The sequence below is a fragment of the Dreissena polymorpha genome, chromosome 3 (genome assembly GCF_020536995.1).
Source record: "Dreissena polymorpha isolate Duluth1 chromosome 3, UMN_Dpol_1.0, whole genome shotgun sequence".
Lineage (NCBI taxonomy): Eukaryota > Metazoa > Mollusca > Bivalvia > Myida > Dreissenidae > Dreissena > Dreissena polymorpha.
Genome location: NC_068357.1, coordinates 16,931,620 through 16,949,727, shown reverse-complemented (window position 1 = coordinate 16,949,727; position 18,108 = coordinate 16,931,620). Strand labels below are relative to the sequence as shown.

The 18,108-nt window shown below is 37.9% G+C and overlaps 1 protein-coding gene across 1 annotated transcript; it reads right to left on the bottom strand.

Annotated features, from left to right (window-relative positions):
• Positions 1-12,159: 12,159 nt before the first annotated feature.
• On the bottom strand, positions 12,160-13,569 carry LOC127872061 (uncharacterized). Its single transcript, XM_052415396.1, has one exon. The coding sequence runs from the start codon at positions 13,567-13,569 to the stop codon at positions 12,298-12,300; it is 1,272 nt and encodes a 423-aa protein (XP_052271356.1). The 3' UTR covers positions 12,160-12,297.
• Between the last annotated feature and the right edge of the window lie 4,539 nt (positions 13,570-18,108).

Genomic DNA, 18,108 nt, shown 5'->3' with positions numbered 1-18,108 from the left:
GACTTAGGTAAAAGTTACATTAAGTGTCTCTTTATCTCGGCGATAAATTTCAAAAATCCAAAGCCTTATATCCCCTTTTGGTAGAGACAAGCATGAGAATCTCATGCACAAAAAGGCGGCAACTGCCTAATGTTAGAGGGACCCATACAAAAGTAATCTATACATTGAATAGATATTTAATTTATCCAGTATAGACTAAAGAGGTTTATAACTTATAGTAAAGTTTAACTCTAGTTTAGTTGTGAAACAGCCCTCCCGTGTATTAAATAAAATGCACAAGTGATTTAACATGTACACAGGCTAAGACAACCTTAGTTCAATAACTGGAAACAATTGCAGAATAAGATCTATAATGAATAACGATAGTAGACTGATAATAGAATGTTTAAGGGGCCTTTTCACATATTTTGGCATGTTTTGAAGTTTGTCATTAAATGCTTTATATTGATATATGTAAACATTGGATCTAAAAAGCTCCAGTAAAACATCAAGAATAAAATTTTAAAAAAGGAAAAAAAGTAGCCCGCAGCAGGGCTCGAACCAGTGACCCCCGGAGTCCTGAAGTAAAAACCAATTAGACCGCTCGGCCAACCTGCCAAGTATGTATGGAAGACGTATTTAATAGTTTATATAAGTAATCTTTGTAGTTTAACATAATTAAACGACAACAACAGAACTCTCCAAATTATTCAATCGTTTCGCGTTGCAACGCTTTATAATTTTCAGGTTTTTAAATCGTCAAAAGATGCATATAATGGCTATATTAGACCATGGTAAATGTTCAGTATTACGGTTTCCTCACAAATATCATAAATAAAACGAAAATTTGCGAATCTAAAACAACTTTTTTCAATTTTGTCAATTTACCAAAACATGAAAAGATCCCTTTAATCTAAATAGTAAAGACTTGATTTAATACTAAATTGTATATGACTGTAATGTAAAAATCATTCCTGCTACCAAAGACCTATAGAATACATATTCTATTGGTCTTTGCTGCAACACAACAAATACACATTTGAGTCGCAACATCATTTGTTGCAGACGAAAACTACGGATTGAAAATGAAAAAGCAATAATAATCATTTAATGCAACTTAATCAGGCAGACCTATTAAACACGTTTTTAATTTCAACAGATAAACGTGTCATATAATCCACATTTCATCATCGATGACGATATGCAGCATGAATCTGAAAGTAGTGCTGGCAGAGCTCCAGATAAGAGGCGTATCTGCGTATTTACGCATTGAAAAAATAAAAATAAACGCATTAAAAATCGGCCCAGTACGTAACAAAACGCTTTACGAATCTTGGTACGTACTTATAGATTCAGACATAGTTCTGGCTACCATAACTTTAAATGTCGCTTGTTATGATTTTTGACTGGCGCGACTTTATAGGTCTGTCAATACTATATAAACTGTACGCTGAAGTTTCTATAGCTAATTCAGACAATATTCAGTGCAGCTCATCAACAGCTTGCAAATAAAGCACAAAACAATGCAGAAAAAGCACTTTAAACTGGTATCTGGGGTAAAATAGACCTTTTCGGAGGTCTCGGAACTTGCCCGTAAAAACCCATTTTCAGATAAACCCGGCAATCACATTTATCTTTCCGGGTAAGAATACGCACACAGTGGACAACATGCTTTGCACTATCACAGCAAATGCTTTCAAACTGAGCCAAACAAAATAGGTCATTACCATTGAACTTTTTTGCACTGCTAACTTATTTAAACCCACCGTTGAAATCTGTCAAATGCCGGCTGCTTTAAGCAGGAAGTACATTTGTTTACATCTCACTGAGCATGTTGTTGTTGTTGACTAAAATTCAGGTAACTTAGTTGCGAATTACTGAAAACATGTGAAATTACTAGAATATTGACCATTTATACTTACATTTAAGCTCCTGGAGTCAAAAAACAATTTTGTTTAGGTCATACACCTTATGTTCAGGATATTGACCGGGGCCAATGCCCGGGGCCAATGCGCAAATAGGGCTACACAACTGTAGACTGCCTCCAAAATAAGCTTGTAATACAAATGGCGGTCCATCATTTTGGTCATAATATACTAAATAGTTTCCCTATATATTTAAGGTCACAATATACCAAAATATTTCCTTAACAAATTCAATGTAAAATCAACAACTTCAACGAAAAATAAAGTCAAATGTTTGCGCGTAGACACCCCCATACCCATACCTTTTCTTAAAGAGCATGCCAAGCCGAATGGATTTAAACAATAAAAATATAGGTCATGCAGAATGTAAGAAAGAACTCGACGCGAATCAACGGTCACTGTTTTAAGACCACCTTTTTACCGGCTGATCTCCAGTTGATGAGGGTTTCCCGCCATCTGTCAAAATCTCATGTAGTCGCCAACCTATAAGCAAAACACTGAATTTGTAGTATACAACAATGTTTTCCCTACAACATGCACACAGAAATATTCAAAAATAAAGTCATGGCAAGTGCCCATACAGAGAATTGTGTCTTCAAATAAATGACGTTCCATGTTTTAGAGGGTATAGCATTGAACACCAAAATGATTTAGTATATTGTAACCTATACAATTCAATGTAAAAGCGACAACTTTGAGCGAAAATATATGCAACATTTTGCACATAGAGACCCCCATAACCATACTTTTCTTAAAGGCCATTCTAAGCGGAATCGATTTATGCAATAAAAAAGATATGTCATGTACAATGCAAGAAAGAACTTGACACAAATCAAAATCGACTGTTTTTGCAACTTTTTTTTCTGCCGTTTCTTAGTGGAATGTAGCCTTTTCTAGTGCAATGGTGTACTATAGTCTTCAAGTTTATCGTATTTCAGGGATTCAGTAGTGAACACCTATTCATGCCCTACCATTATCTTCGAAAGATAACACCCGAATAATAGTAAAAAGTGTAAAAACATGCCTTCCTGTCAACTATGACATTTTTTTAGAGAGTACAGCCTACATGAAGCGATCATTTAGTATATTGTAACCTGTTTGTGGATCGAGAAGGGACGTTTTAAGCAACTTGCGGGAATATATTTAAAGAAAGTCTGTTCATATCGTCATTTTAAATATATTCTGTTAACATTGAATAATATAAGTAATAATACTATTTCTAGATTAAACACGCCTTTTACTTTTTCCGTTTTCTATGGAAATGGAAAATACCCCTAAATATTCCTAACCCTTTATGGCTGAAACAAATGAGACAAAAAAATACGCATTGACAATAATATCAGGGGGTGAAATACCCTTTAGACTAAATCCTTATCTGGAGCTCTGAGTGCATGTATAGCACGGACACATACCATAAAGTTACTAACCACTCGGTCAGAAAACGCATTGTGCTGAAACAGATAAGCAATTACAAGAACCTACAAAGTTAACCCATTTATGCCTAGTGGACTCTCCCATCCTTCTAAATTGGATCAATTTATTTCCAAAATTAGGGATGTCTAATATACTTATTTCTTTATTTAAAATATTTCTTAAATAAATTCCTTAAAGCAAACAGCGCAGACCCTGATGAGACGCCGCATCATGCTGCGTCTCATCAGGGTCTGCGCTGTTTGCCAAGGCTTTTTTTCTAGACGTTGGGCATAAATGGGTAAACTACAACAATGTGTCTCTAAAACACAAAAACATGTACAAGTATTTTACAGGCACTCCAATTCTAAACTGCAATAAATCCATCATTTCAGCTAGCATGATTAAAAAAACCCATGCAAAACCATTTCGACATGTTTTTCTCTCACACAGCGGGTAGCGTCTCTGAGTCCCGCACAAAGGCATGTTTTCTCAGCGCAGGAAGATCCAGTATCTCGAAATCCAGCAGCAGGTGCGTTCCCTAAACAGTTCGCGTTATTCGGGTACATTATTTAAGAAATACTCAATTCATTGTCATCGGTTTCATTCGAGTCATATATTTCAACACATTTATCCACATTGTATTATAATAATCTATTTTAAAAACACATATACGTCATAGTTAAATGCAACTGCCAAAATGTCCCAACGCTCGAGTCCGCGAAGCGAATGAATGATCTAGTGACGTAATGTCAGCAAATCGAAGTACTGAAAGTACTGGTTTGACGATGCTTTTGAAGAGGATGGATATATAAGGGATATTTGTTGGATTCGTTGGAATATCGATTTTCCCAGCAAAACAGCGAAAAATATCGATATTTTCACTGTTATTTTTCACTGTTTAAAACAGTGAAATACCAGTTTATTTCATTGATATTTATGCCCCCCTTCGAAGAAGAGAGTGTATATTGCTTTGCTCATGTCGGTCTGTCTGTCGGTTGGTCGGTCGGTCGGTCCGTCCACCAGGTGGTTGTCAGACGATAACTCAAGAACGCTTGGGCCTAGGATCATGAAACTTCATAGGTACATTGATCATGACTTGCAGATGGCCCCTATTGATTTTAAGGTCACTAGGTCAAAGGTCAAGGTCACGGTGACCCGAAATAGTAAAATGATTTCCGGATGATAACTCAAAAACGCATACGCCTAGGATCATGAAACTTCATGGGAAGATTGATCATGACTCGCAGATGACCCCTATTGATTTTGAGGTCACTAGGTCAAAGGTCAAGGTCACGGTTACCCGAAATAGTAAAATGGTTTCCGGATGATAACTCAAGAACGCATACGCCTATGATCATGAAACTTCATGGGTAGATTGATCATGACTCGCATATGACCCCTATTGATTTTGAGGTCACTAGGTCAAAGGTCAAGGTCACGGTGACCTAAAAATAGTAAAATGATTTTCGGATGATAATTCAAGAACGCATATGCCTAGGACCATGAAACTTTATAGGTAGATTGATCATGACTCGCAGATGACCCCTATTGATTTTCAGGTCACTAGGTCAAAGGTCAAGGTCACGGTGACCCGAAATAGTAAAATGATTTTCGGATGATAACTCAAGAACGCATATGCCTAGGATCATGAAACTTCATAGGTAGATTGATCATGACTCGCAGATGACCCCTATTGATTTTGAGGTCACAAGGTCAAAGGTCACGGTGACCCGAAATAGTAAAATGATTTTCGGATGATAACTCAAGAACGCTTTGGCTAGGATCATGACACTTTATAGGTACATTGATCGTAACTTGCAGATGACCCCTATTGATTTTCAGGTCACTAGGTCAAAGGTCAAGGTCACAGTGACAAAAGTCGTTTTCACACAATGGCTGCCAGTACAACGGACAGCCCATATGGGGGGCATGCATGTTTTACAAACAGCCCTTGTTCTGTATAAATCACCTGAAAGCATAGAATAAATAAGCATCCATTTAAGTTAATCTACATCACCGCAATTGTGTAATTTTTATTGCTTGTCATTTATCCGCAGGTCAATAGTTAATGGTTGTGGTGCAATCGTTTTCGTTCTTGGACACTAAACTCCCTTCAATGAGATTTATTTACCTAAATATTGCATATTTGAACTTACAATTCTTTTGGGAGTAATGGTCCAGACAACTGGATAAAACAGCAACAATATGCTAACCCATTATTTTTCGAGGATAATAATTGAGAATTCCTGTGCTAGCCCCCAATCACAGTATGTTGGGGTATAATAATAGTCAAATTTTGTTTTTCTTCTCAAAAGATTGTCGTAGATTATAAGTTGAGGAATATATCATCCAAGACTACAACTTTTAGAAAGCCATTTTTTTTTCATTTTTTTATTGATAAACAAGGTTTTGTAACAATCTATACTATACATAGATAGTTTTAAGAGCACAATGTGGCTCACCTTAAACTGAGTGTTTCCTAGAGGTGTTAACTAATTTTTCATGAAGATCTAGAAAAAAAGGCATTGTGAGTATGAACACACTATTTGCGTCTATCCGATCTAGTTGAGCCTTGTTACCCAGTTCCTACTTTTATTAATTTGAACAATTTGATCAACTGCCATGAAGAACAGGTAAAAAATGTAAGTGTTAACATATATTTTAATGATTTTAGTAATTGATCAAATGCTTGGAACCACATCACCCACTTTGGAACGTGACCTGTAAATCACTGAGACTAACCCTTGTGACCTAAATGTTGAATATCCTTCTTTCAAGCTTGACCTTGAAATCATTTAAAATAATGTTCTAACCAATTTAAAAGTGGATCAAAGAGAGAGTGTGACCACTAAAGTATTAACAGACCTTTTCTTTTATTTGACCCAGTGCCCTAATTTTTGATATAATATGAAACCCAAATGACATAGAGGTGACTAGTTTCATAAGAATCGGGCAAAGAGGTGACACCCAAATTTAAACATTGTAAAATGATATCTTATGTGTTCACAATAAACTTTGGATAAAATAGAACAGACAAAGAGTGATAACAAAAGCTCACCTTGTCACATCATAACAAGTGAGCAAAATAACCAAAACTATGACATCATATAATTGCTCAGTTACTTCCAATAACAATGAAATGTTACTTTTGAAACAAATACAACACCTTCCCTTTCTGACTACAGGCTGTTCTAAAACAAGATAGCCCTGTATCGCTCACCCAAACCCCCTTCTTTAGTGTCAAAAACTTGTGTATGATTTGACATAGATGTAACCTAGCTTTAGCCTGCACATGACCAACTTGCAAATTCAGCTTTTGATTTGAATAAGATGGACATTGTAAGCAATTTTCATGATAATCAGGAAGATAATGTGACCTGTAGAAAGGTAATGGAAGTTTTCTATATTTTGACCTAATGACCTAGTTTTTGACAAACTACCAACTTTCAAACTGAAACTTTATTTCATCGAGATAACATTCTGTCCAATTTTCATGAAGACCTGGAAGAAAATGTGACCTCTGGAGTGTTCACTTACCTTTTCTGTGATTTGGTTTGTTGACCTAGTTTGGACCACATATGACCTACTTTCAAACTTAACCTAGAATTGACCGAGATGAACATTTACCAACATAAGACAAACAAGGGCTGTTTGTAGAACATGCATGCCCCCCATATGGGCTGTTAGTTGTAGTGATAGCCATTGTGTGAATACATTTTTTGTCACTGTGAACTTGACCTTTGACCTAGTGACCTGAAACTCAATGGGGATCATCTGCCAGTCATGATCAATTTACCTATGAAGTTTCATAATCCCAGGCCTTACTATTCTTGAGTTATCATCAGGAAACCTTTTTACTGTTATAAGTCATTGTGACCTTGACCTTTGACCAAGTGACCTGAAAATCAATAAGGGTTATATACCAGTCATGATCAATGTACCTATGAAGTTTAATGGTCCTAGGCGTAAGCATTTTTGAGTTATCATCCGGATGCTATTTTACTGTTTTGAGTCACATTGACCTTGACCTTTGGCCTAGTGACCTTAACATCAATAGGGGTAATCTGCAAGTCATGATCAACGTACCTATGAATTTTCATGATCCTAGACGTAAGCATTCTTGAGTTATCATCCGGAAATCATTTAACTGTTTTGACTCACTGTGACCTTGACCTAATGAACTGAACATCAATAGGGGTCATATGCCAGTCATGATCAATGTACCTATGTAGTTTCATGATCCTAGGCCTAAGCATTCTAGTCACTGTGACCTTACCCTTTTATCTAGTAACCTGAAAATCAATAGGGTTCATCTGTCAGTCATGATCAATGTACCTATGAAGTTTCATGATCCTAGGCCTACGCGTTCTTGAGTTATTATCCGGAAACCATCTGGTGGATGGACCGACTGACGGACTGACCGACATGTGCTAAACAATATACCCCACATAAGAAATACAGCATAACACATTCTAAAAGTAAAAGACATCTTTGCAATGATATCTTTTCTTCAAATTGTAAGATTAACAAACAAGAGGACCAGAAAGGCCCAAAGTCGTTACCTGAGATAACAAGATATTATTGGGACAAATATTGTGACCAAAATTCATGAAGATCGGAAAATAAATGTGACCTCTCGAGAGTTAACAATGTTTTACTATAGCAATATAATGAAAAATGCCCCACCCCCTGGCAGCCATGTTTTTCAACCAATTGTAACCATTTTCGAACTGATCCAAGATATCATTGAGACTTATATTCTGGCCAAATTTTATTAAGATTGAAATATAAATAAACGTGGCATCCACAGAGTTTACAAGGCAAATGTTGACGGCTCACGACGGCCAATAAGCGATCACAAAAGCTCACCATGAGCACGTTGTGTGATTACACTCAATGCGTTCAAATTTTTCTCACAGGCTTTGCCATTGACCTTTATAGTATGGATAGCTTTATTATTATTAATCGCTATCATGTACCTGCAATATTGTGTGTATGTTTACAATACACAAAGCATATGACATAATTGAGCTTATAATAATCTGATTACTATAGCCAGGTCAATTAAGGACTTAAAAACATTTTTGTTGTCCTGATTTCAAGAAGACTTGAGATATTTATGCACATAAGAGTTTCAAGATATGGGATTATCCACAAATAAAAAGTATTTTTGATCTGTGTTGTGCAGGCTCTTTTTCCATGACTGTCAAAGTGAAATTTCCATGTGAAAAGGATGTCAATTTTTTCATTCAACCATTGTGTATAAAGAACGGTTCTGCATATAATTTGCCATTTTGATAAGAGATGACCAGGGTGACAGAGAAAAGGGATATGCATTTGACACCCCAGGAAACACGATACCTTGCGGGTCGTGTAATACCATAGGAGACAGTGCTGTGCATTTTGGCATGAACTTACATAGGGTAAGTAAATAGAAAAAAATAATTTTTTCAAAGTCCAATTTGAAACAACTGTGTATTAACATTGGTAACAAATGTATTGGCATACATGTAGAAAAAAAACTGACAAATTTTCCTTTAAAAATGAGCGAAATGTGGCTCCCTGAAGTAGAAGATCGGGCAAAACGGGCCATGTTTAGGCATTTAAGGGAGAAAAAACTAATTTAATTTGAAGGCCACTACAATAATTAAAGGATTTATACAAACGTTCACATGTCTGCCATAACCTCTCAGCAGGGTTTCTTCAGAAAACTATTTATTGTGGAGAAATTTGCGTTTTTATTTGGTTTCCTGGTCTTCCCCAGATGGTATCAATGTTTTCCCAACATGGTCATTAAAAAAGCAAGTTATATCAAAATTTACTTAATGAGACAAAATTACAAAGTGTTTAATTAACTAAATTTAACCCCATATTCCTCTAAACTGTCAACACTGAATTGCAACTCAAATACAAATGAACACATAAAAATAAACGCTATGTACATAAACCAACATCAAACTAGTCATTTACAACCACAACTTGATGAAAATGTACAGTACTATGGCTGTCTTCTCTTTTTGTGTCTCCATGGTGAGATGAAGGCTCTGATTGAAGCGAATCGAACTTGTATAACACTATTCACAACTCAAACTAGATTGGTGCAACAATTAGTCTTTAGCCAAGTTGCCAAGGACTAACAAAACAATAAATTATTCAAAGAAAGCATTTTGGTTTATAATTACTTTGAAATTCTTTAACTCTAATTTTAATTTAATTAAAAACATTTACACCAGTCTACTCTGAGCTTCCACTATTATCACTTTTCGCGTCATTTCGCTAAGATTGTATTCTTTATTCTGCTTCTAAGATAAAACATAGCTTGTCTATTGGCCGTGTTAACTTATTCGTTGCCGTTTTCACTTTGACCTGACGAACAGCACCCGAGCGGTCGGGCAAAGTTTCTTCTATTATCCCCATTGGCCATGAGTTTCTGGGTGTCGTGCTGTCAACGATTAGCACAACGTCTCAAACGTGCAAGTTTCTTCTTCTCTCATGCCATTTCTGACGTTCCTGCAACAGGGGTAGATACTCGCGAATCCAGCGCTGCCAGAACAGGTTCGCCATATACTGAACCTGCCGCCAGCGTCTTCTGCAGTAATTGTCATTTTTGCAGAAGAATCCAAGTGGTAATTTCGGGTAACGTTTCAACAGCAATAGGTTATTAGGTGTCAGAGCTTCCAGGTCGTCAAACCTGTCAGAAACTCTTGAAATAGGTCTATCATTTAGAATTGCTTCTATCTCACACAATAATGTTTGTAGCCCTTCGTCGTCTAAGACCTGCTCCCTGATTGTACTGCTCATAGCAGACCTTACAGATCGTATCAAACGTTCCCACGCGCCTCCATGATGCCAGCCTGCAGGTGGATTGAATGTCCAGTCTATGTTTCTGGTCAGCATAGCGTCACTTATCTGGTTATAATTCCACTCCTGTACTGCCTGACGCAGTTCACGCTCTGCACCCACAAAGTTTGTACCATTATCAGATCGCATTATTTTCACTTGACCGCGACGGGCAATAAAGCAACGCAAAGCGTTTATAAACGAGTCTGTATCTAGTGAGTAAGCGACTTCGATGTGTACGGCGCGGCTCGCGAGACATGTAAATATGGCACCGTAACGTTTAACACGACTGCGTTTCAATTTGACCTCGAAAGGTCCAAAATAGTCTATGCCTACTCACGGATTGTATATGTAATCTAGAGTCCGTGGCCTACTCTAGTAAACGGTGGTTCATTCGGAGTTACCCGATCTTCTGGTAAATCGGCCATTTTCTGTTCACCTACACGCGATTTGCACTTGCGACATGTAACACATTTCCTGAGCATTTTTATAATTGCCGATGGCGCGTTAACTACCCAATATTGTTGTCGTAGTGTGGCTAACATGTGGTTTCTACCGGCATGCATGAGATCTTCGTGACGCAAAACTAATGTCGTTAAATGATGTCCTTTTGGAAGGATGGCTGGATGCTTCTGTTCTGCGGGCATGCTTGATTTGTTGAGGCGTCCACCAACCCGCAAAACATTGTTTTCTAAAGTTGGGTCCAGCTTTCTGATGTAGCTGTCTCTTTTCACATGAGTATGATCCCTTTTAAGGTCTTCTATCTCCTTACTGAAAGTCTGTCTTTGCACTTGGAGGACAACAGCGATCTCAGCTTTCTTTAAATCACTCGGTGTGATTTTGTTGAGGTTTTCGTCCTTCAGAGTAGGAGAAATTTGCCTACCAGCAAGTCTGCGCAACTCGTCTCTTATCTTCAGAATCCAGGCGATGCTTTTCAATTTGTACAAGGAAGAGTGATGATTTATCAGTTGCTCGATACAGTCTGAACGTGATCTATCAGCGACAGAGCCCACATTACTACTTTCTTGCTTTGTTTCGGTACAAATCGCTACTATGGTCTTAGCTTCTGGATCATCTGCATCGATCCTACCAACGTCTTTCGGTGTAGAAGGCCATTTGTCTTTATTCTTAAGCAGAAATGATGGCGCTTCAATCCATCTATTTTTCCACTGTCTTTGGTCAACCGGCAAACCTCTGGAGGCTACGTCTGCCGGGTTCAGTTTGGTGTTGACGTAGCGCCATTCATAAGGTTTGGACCCCTCAAGGATAACACTTAAACGATTTGCCACAAATGTATGGAACCTTGATGTGAAGTTTCTTATATATCTCAGCACTGACATACTGTCTGTCCAGAATGTTGTTTTGTTGATATCAATATCCAGCTCGCGTTTCAACATGTTGTCTGTACGCACTGCCACTGTTGCTGCATTTAACTCTAACCTAGGAATTGTAACCTTTTTTAGTGGCGCAACGCGTGATTTGCCCATAACAAATGCGCAATGTACATATCCGCTTAAATTGACCATACGCAAGTATGAAACTATTCCATACCCTTTTTCACTAGCGTCAGCGAAATGATGCAGCTCTGATGAGAACACAAATCCTGAAGGTATAAAGCATCTGTCTACCTCGAAGTTATGCAGCTCGTTTATTTCTTGAAGCCAACGACACCATTTTTCGTCGTATTTTTTCTGGAATGGGTTCATCCCAAGAAATTTGAAGCTGACAAAGTTATTGTAACAATGATTTTGCGTTGAGGATCATAGGTGCTAGGAACCCTAGGGGATCGTAGATGCTGCTGACTGTGGACAAAATTCCTCTACGTGTATGTGGATGATCCTTGACGTCGACAGTGAAGCTGAAAGCATCTGAGTCTGGGTTTCAGCTAACGCCTAGAGTTCTCTCTAAGGGCAACTGGTCAGAGTCAAGGTCGAGGTTCTCTTTCTCGGCTGCCCTTTCTTGTACTGGGATGGACTGCATAACCCTTCTGCTGTTGCTAACCCATTTCGATATGTGGAACCCTCCTCCTTTGAGGACCGCTTGCAAATCTTTAACCAGTGATATCGCCTGATCTTCTGTTTTTACGGATTTCAGGCAATCGTCCACATACATGTTCCTCAGCACAGTGTTAACAACCTCATCATTGAACTTTCCTCTCGCTTCTTCCGCGGTTTGCCGCAGAGCATAATTGGCATATAATAATTGGAGATGATGTTGATCCAAACAAATGCACGACTATTTGAAACTCCACTGGTTTTGCACTTGTGTCGCCCTTTGGCCACCAAAGGAACCTCTGGAAATTTCTGTCGCTAGGGGACACATGGACTTGGTAGAACATACTTTCTATGTCCCCCATAACTGCGACTTCATCCTGTCTAAATCTGGTTAAGGTGCCGACTAGTGTATTCGTCAAGTTTGAACCTTGCAAGAGCTGGTCATTCAGGGATGTCCCTCCGTAACGTGCAGCGCAGTCAAACACTACTCGGATTTTGTTTTTCTTTGGGTGGAATACACCATGGTGAGGCAGGTACCAGACCTTACCATCTTCAGGCTTGTCGTCCGGTGAAACCCTATGAGCATACCCCTTTTCAATGACCTTGTTCATGAAATCGTTGTACGCTTCTCGAAATCGTGCATCTTTAACAAATCGCTTTAACAGCATGGTCAGCCTTTGCTCTGCTTGTTTTTTGTTGTTTGGCAAAGCTACACATTGGTGTTTAAATGGCAAATTTACAAAGAAGTGGTCATTCTGCTTGTGCGACTGTTTCATGGATTCCATAAACTGACAATCTTCTTTTGAATTTTCGAGTTTGTCGTCAATACTTCTTTCGGGAAAGTTTTTATTGAAGTGGTCTCTAACCTGCTCTTCTAATGACGCAGATCCTTTGATGAAGTGTGCCTGTGCGAAACTTTCTGTGTCTTCTCCAGAGACTTCTAGTGGTCCGTTAACAACCCAACCGAAGATGGTCTTTATTGCAAAAGGACCACCGTCTTTACCAGCAATAATGTCCCATGGTTCCATTGCCTTGGGTACGTTTACCCCTATTAATAGGTCCACTTCACTGTCTATCCTTTCGAGCTCTAGGTCTCTATAGTGAGGCCATCCGGTGACATCTTCCTCACTTGGGACATCTGCTCTTGATAATGGCAGAGACGGCTGAGTAAATACCGGTGGGAGCTCTATTGTGTGCTCTCCATCCAGGGAGCTGATCTCCAAGCCCCTTACCTCTCTAGTGGTTTGTTTCTGCTTGTTTCCGAGAGTACTTAGGTTCAGAATGGTCTTCTTTCCCACGATTCCAAGTAAATGCAGCACTCGGTCTGAACAATACGTTGCAGTGCTACCCGAATCCAAGAAGGCGTATGTCTCTACAAACTTGTCACTGCTTTTAGCCTTTACTCTTACTGGCACCATTGGCAATGCGGTGCCAGCCCCCGTACGCGCTGCATATATTTGACCTGTTTTTGCAGCTATTGTTGCATTGGCTTCATTTGAGTTTACTACTTCCATACGTGGCTGTACGTGAAGGATGGTGGGATGTAGCCTTTTGCAAATGTTACATGTTAGTTTCCCTTTACATTCATGTTTCCTATGGCCCGTTTTAAGGCAGCTGAAGCACAAACCCTTTGTTTTTAAAAAAGTGTATCTGTCTTTAAGAAAATTCAAAGTGATATTTTTACAGTCACACAGGTTGTGATGCCCTGCACAAAATAAGCATGGATTAGTAGCAGAGCTATTTCCCTTATTGTTACTAACTATTGTTGCCATGGTTCGCCGCGATTTGGGCACTTGTTTGTCTTTAACGTTTTCGGATTTAGTTGACTTGCTCATGAGCATTTCTTTCCCATACACGGGATCATTTGCCTTTTTGGCCTCTTTTCTTACAAAGGTTTCTAACATTTCGAATTTTATGGTATGACCCTTTTCTTTTTGTTCATACACAAGGTTTCGCCATCTGTCGTGTAGATAGAAAGGCAATTTTTGTACAATTGCTCTTAAATTTTCGGAGTATTCTAGTACTCTCCCTGCGTCAACATCCTCAACCGCGAACTGGCATCCCGAAGAAATATGGCAAATTCATCAAGTGCCTATAGATTGTCTGCCTTGATGATGGGCCAATCTTGCGCCTTTTTGATGTACGTCTGGGCGATGACGTCATATGGCGTCGCCATATCTCTCTTCGAACTCTTGGAAGGCTGCCTTGTAACCAGTTTCCGCTTTCAAATTAGAATATCCTGTTACAATTTTGTGTGCTTCTCCTGTAGTAAATTGAAGCAGATAATTGAGCCTCTCGTCGTAGGAATCTGTGTTGTTGCTGACTCTTGATTGAAATTGTCTTTTAAATCTTGTGTACTCAGATGCTGAGCCAGAGAATTTATTTATTTCCGCACGTGGCTTACTAAGTTCACGCGCCACACTTATTCCAAATGATTCTTGAGTTTTGTCAATTTTTATTGTGCTTACATCGGGGATTTGTGGTTTTGTTTCAAAGGCACTATCCTCTAGAATACTTTTTTCCAAATCAGCCAAAATTCGTGATTTAGCGTCACTAACATAATCTCAGTTTGTATTTCAAGTTCTTCTTCTTTCAGTTTCAGGCGCAGTTTTTCTTCTGCTATGGTCCTTTTCTGTTTAACGGCTTCTTGCCTGGCGAGTAACTCTGCCTTTCTCTGGTCTTCTTTGACCCTTTCAATTGATACGTGGCTTGAAACATCCGTCTTGACACTGCCTCGCACAGATTTTCCATCGCTTTTGGTGCCTGTGCGGCCCTGTGATTGTTCCATGAACCACTGCTCTACAGCTAGCTTCGTAGTCAAGAAGTCCACAGATTGCCTTTCAAATAATTCGTGATCATGTTTGGCTGTTTCTAAGTCAAGTAGTCCTTGAACTTTTTCGTGAACTGACAATAATTGTTCATAAGCACTTAGCCAAATTGTGTATCTTGATTTCACCGCTTCAGGGTTTGGTTCATATTTTAGAGTTTCACGTAGGCTGGTTGAAAGATTGTTCAAATTATTAATTAAATGCCTTCTTTCTTTGCCTCTGACGTCTAGTTCGTATGTTAGGCCCTTTTCCGTCAACGTTCTTTGACGAGGTTCTGGATCGTCATCAGCTCGAGACATGGCGTAGAAATGTCAAGTGAAATTTTCAATGAAATTCAAATTCTTCAATTAATGTACTGTCTTAATCGGTTAAAAGAGTAACTTCTCAGTGCGTTTTCATCGTTTTTAACGTTTTCACGTACCCATTTCACCGGATGCTGCGTCGTCACTGTTTTCACTGGAAATTAAAGATACAAGAAAACGCATTGAGAAGTTACTCTTTTAACCGATTAAGACAGTACATTAATTGAAGAATTTGATTAGCTCTTTTAAGACAGCACAGGACGGTAAAAAACATTGATTACATTTCTAGAAAAAATGTCGATTCTTTCCATTGTTATTGGTACTCTATTTGTTAACCGGGAACCAAATTTCTACTGGTGCCGCTTACAATCAGATTCCAAGAAATATTCGCGGGATGCAATCGCCACTTGTACCTTCATACCTATTACAGGCGCACTAGGTAATTTTGGCGCTTACACAATATAATTATAAATGTTTTGGCGAACTGCATCATAGTATTATCATAGTAACAGTTTTGGGTCTTAAAATCCAGTAACATTTTTTTAATTTCATAACCCCTTGTTGCAAAAACAAAATCATGAAAAATATAATTTTCAGAGCAACCTATTAAAATAAAATAAAAAAAGGCTTAATTAGACCCTAGCTATTATTTTTGCAATCATTTTTCATCAATTACAAATGTTTAAAAAAAACATTGTTTCATGCTACTCATGGTACCATTTTTTTGTCAGAAAATTAATTACATTTTTTTAAAATGCGTTACCCCTTGTTGCCAAAAAATTCATAAAAAATATAATTTTCAAAGATATCGTTTAAAACAAAAAGAAAATGCCTTCTTAAACCTTAAATATTACTCCTTCAAGCATTTTACATCAATTATTTATGTTTGAAAAATCATTGGTTCATGCTAAATACTGTTTGATATACTGTAAATAATTTAACAACACATCCAAGTAGTGAGTCCATCAAACTAACCGAAACACCTGGTGTGCCAAGGCAGCAGCCGAAGTCAAATGCTTTCTGACTTTTACTATTTATATGTGTATGCATTTGTATGTGTTTGAAAAAATGTATAATCTTAAATGACATCTTCTGACCATGCATGTTCTAGATTTCAAAATCCAGGCCCTGGTCTGACACATTGGTATCATTAAGGTCGCGGTGGTGTAGTGGATGAGGTGTCCGCCTAGCGATCGGGAGTTCGTGGGTTCGCTCCCTACTCGGGGAGCAATCTCATTATCTCCTCCACAGACACCAAGTACTGGTTCTTCCCAGGAAACGGACTCGACAATGTCCACATCAGCCTATAATAGGCCTTCCTGTAATAGTCAGCAATTGACTGTAGGAAGTACGAAGTAGAAGTTAACGTTAAACTGTTACCAGGCTTCTGAATTTAATAAGCCAGGTCACAGGAAAAGGGCAGTCTAATCAGTATCCAATTAAACTATTTGTCATTGTCAGAAAACCGCTCTTAAGCAAACAGCTTTCAAGCAACTGCAGGCTGAACAGGATCTAAACTGGCCACAATCGCCTTAATGTCTCTTTTACTGGGATACAGTTCTTTTAAAGTGATATTATGGGCATCTAACAGTTTAAAGGTGTCTATCGCAACCGCTGTTTATTTTTGGTGTTTGCACTTCATATTCGCTTATATGTTAATGCAGCATCAACATACTAAAACAATATCCCGGAAAAGGAAAAATAATGCATTTGAATATCGACCGTACTTTCATTCGACAACTGATCATGCATGTACGTTTTGAACCTAAATTTAGTTTTAGTGCAGATTCGTTCATACGACACAAAGACACAATTATGTTTTACGGATCATTTCGGCTTACAGGACTGGGTGGGTCACGTAAGAATATTGAATACAAAATATATTTTTATAAACAACTGGTAGCAAGATCAGTTGCAGAAAATTGATCACTAACCACAATTTAACTAACTCTTTTGATCTGTTAATTCTTTTCAGCTCAATTCAACAGTGCAAAATGCCCATACTATCACTTTAACTTTAAAGAGATCTTTTCACGTTTTGGTAAATTTATAAAAAGTGAAAAAAGTTGTATCGCAAATTTTCGTTTTAGTTATGTTATTTTTAGGAAACAGTATTACTGAACATTTACCATGGTCTAATATAGCCATTATATGCATCTTTTAACGATTTAAAAATTAAAAAGCTTTGCAACGCGAAACGATTGAATAATTTGGAGAGTTATGTTGTTGTTGTTTAATTGTGTTAAACTATGAAGATTGCTTATATTATGTATAAAATACGTCAACCATTTATACTTGGCAGAATAGTTGAGCAGGCTAATGCGTTTTTACTCCAGGACCAAGGGGGTCACTGGTTCGAGCCCTGCTGCGGACTACTTTTTTTTAAAGAATTTTATTCTGGATTTTTAACTGGAGCTTTTAAGATCCAATGTTCACATTTATCAATATAAAGCATTTAATAACTAACTTCAAAACATGTCAAAATCTGTGAAAAAGCCCCTAATTAATATCTACTCCTATAAATATTAGGTCGATATAAATGGACTAAACGGTAAATTACGTCTAATTATTTGGACTATAATTATATCAACTACTAAAATAGAAAGAAGAAAGAATTCATACAAACCAGTAATTTGAGTAAAGAGTTTGTAATCAATTTTGTATTTCAGGACAGCTTGGTGATATGCAAATCCCATATGACATGTTGATTTCGGGTATCATAGCCATTCAATAAGTCGCAAAATGCTCGAACAAAATTTATAAAGCAAAATGTGACTTAAATTGATAACTAAAATTACCAGTATCATCAGTATGCCAGTTTTGCCTT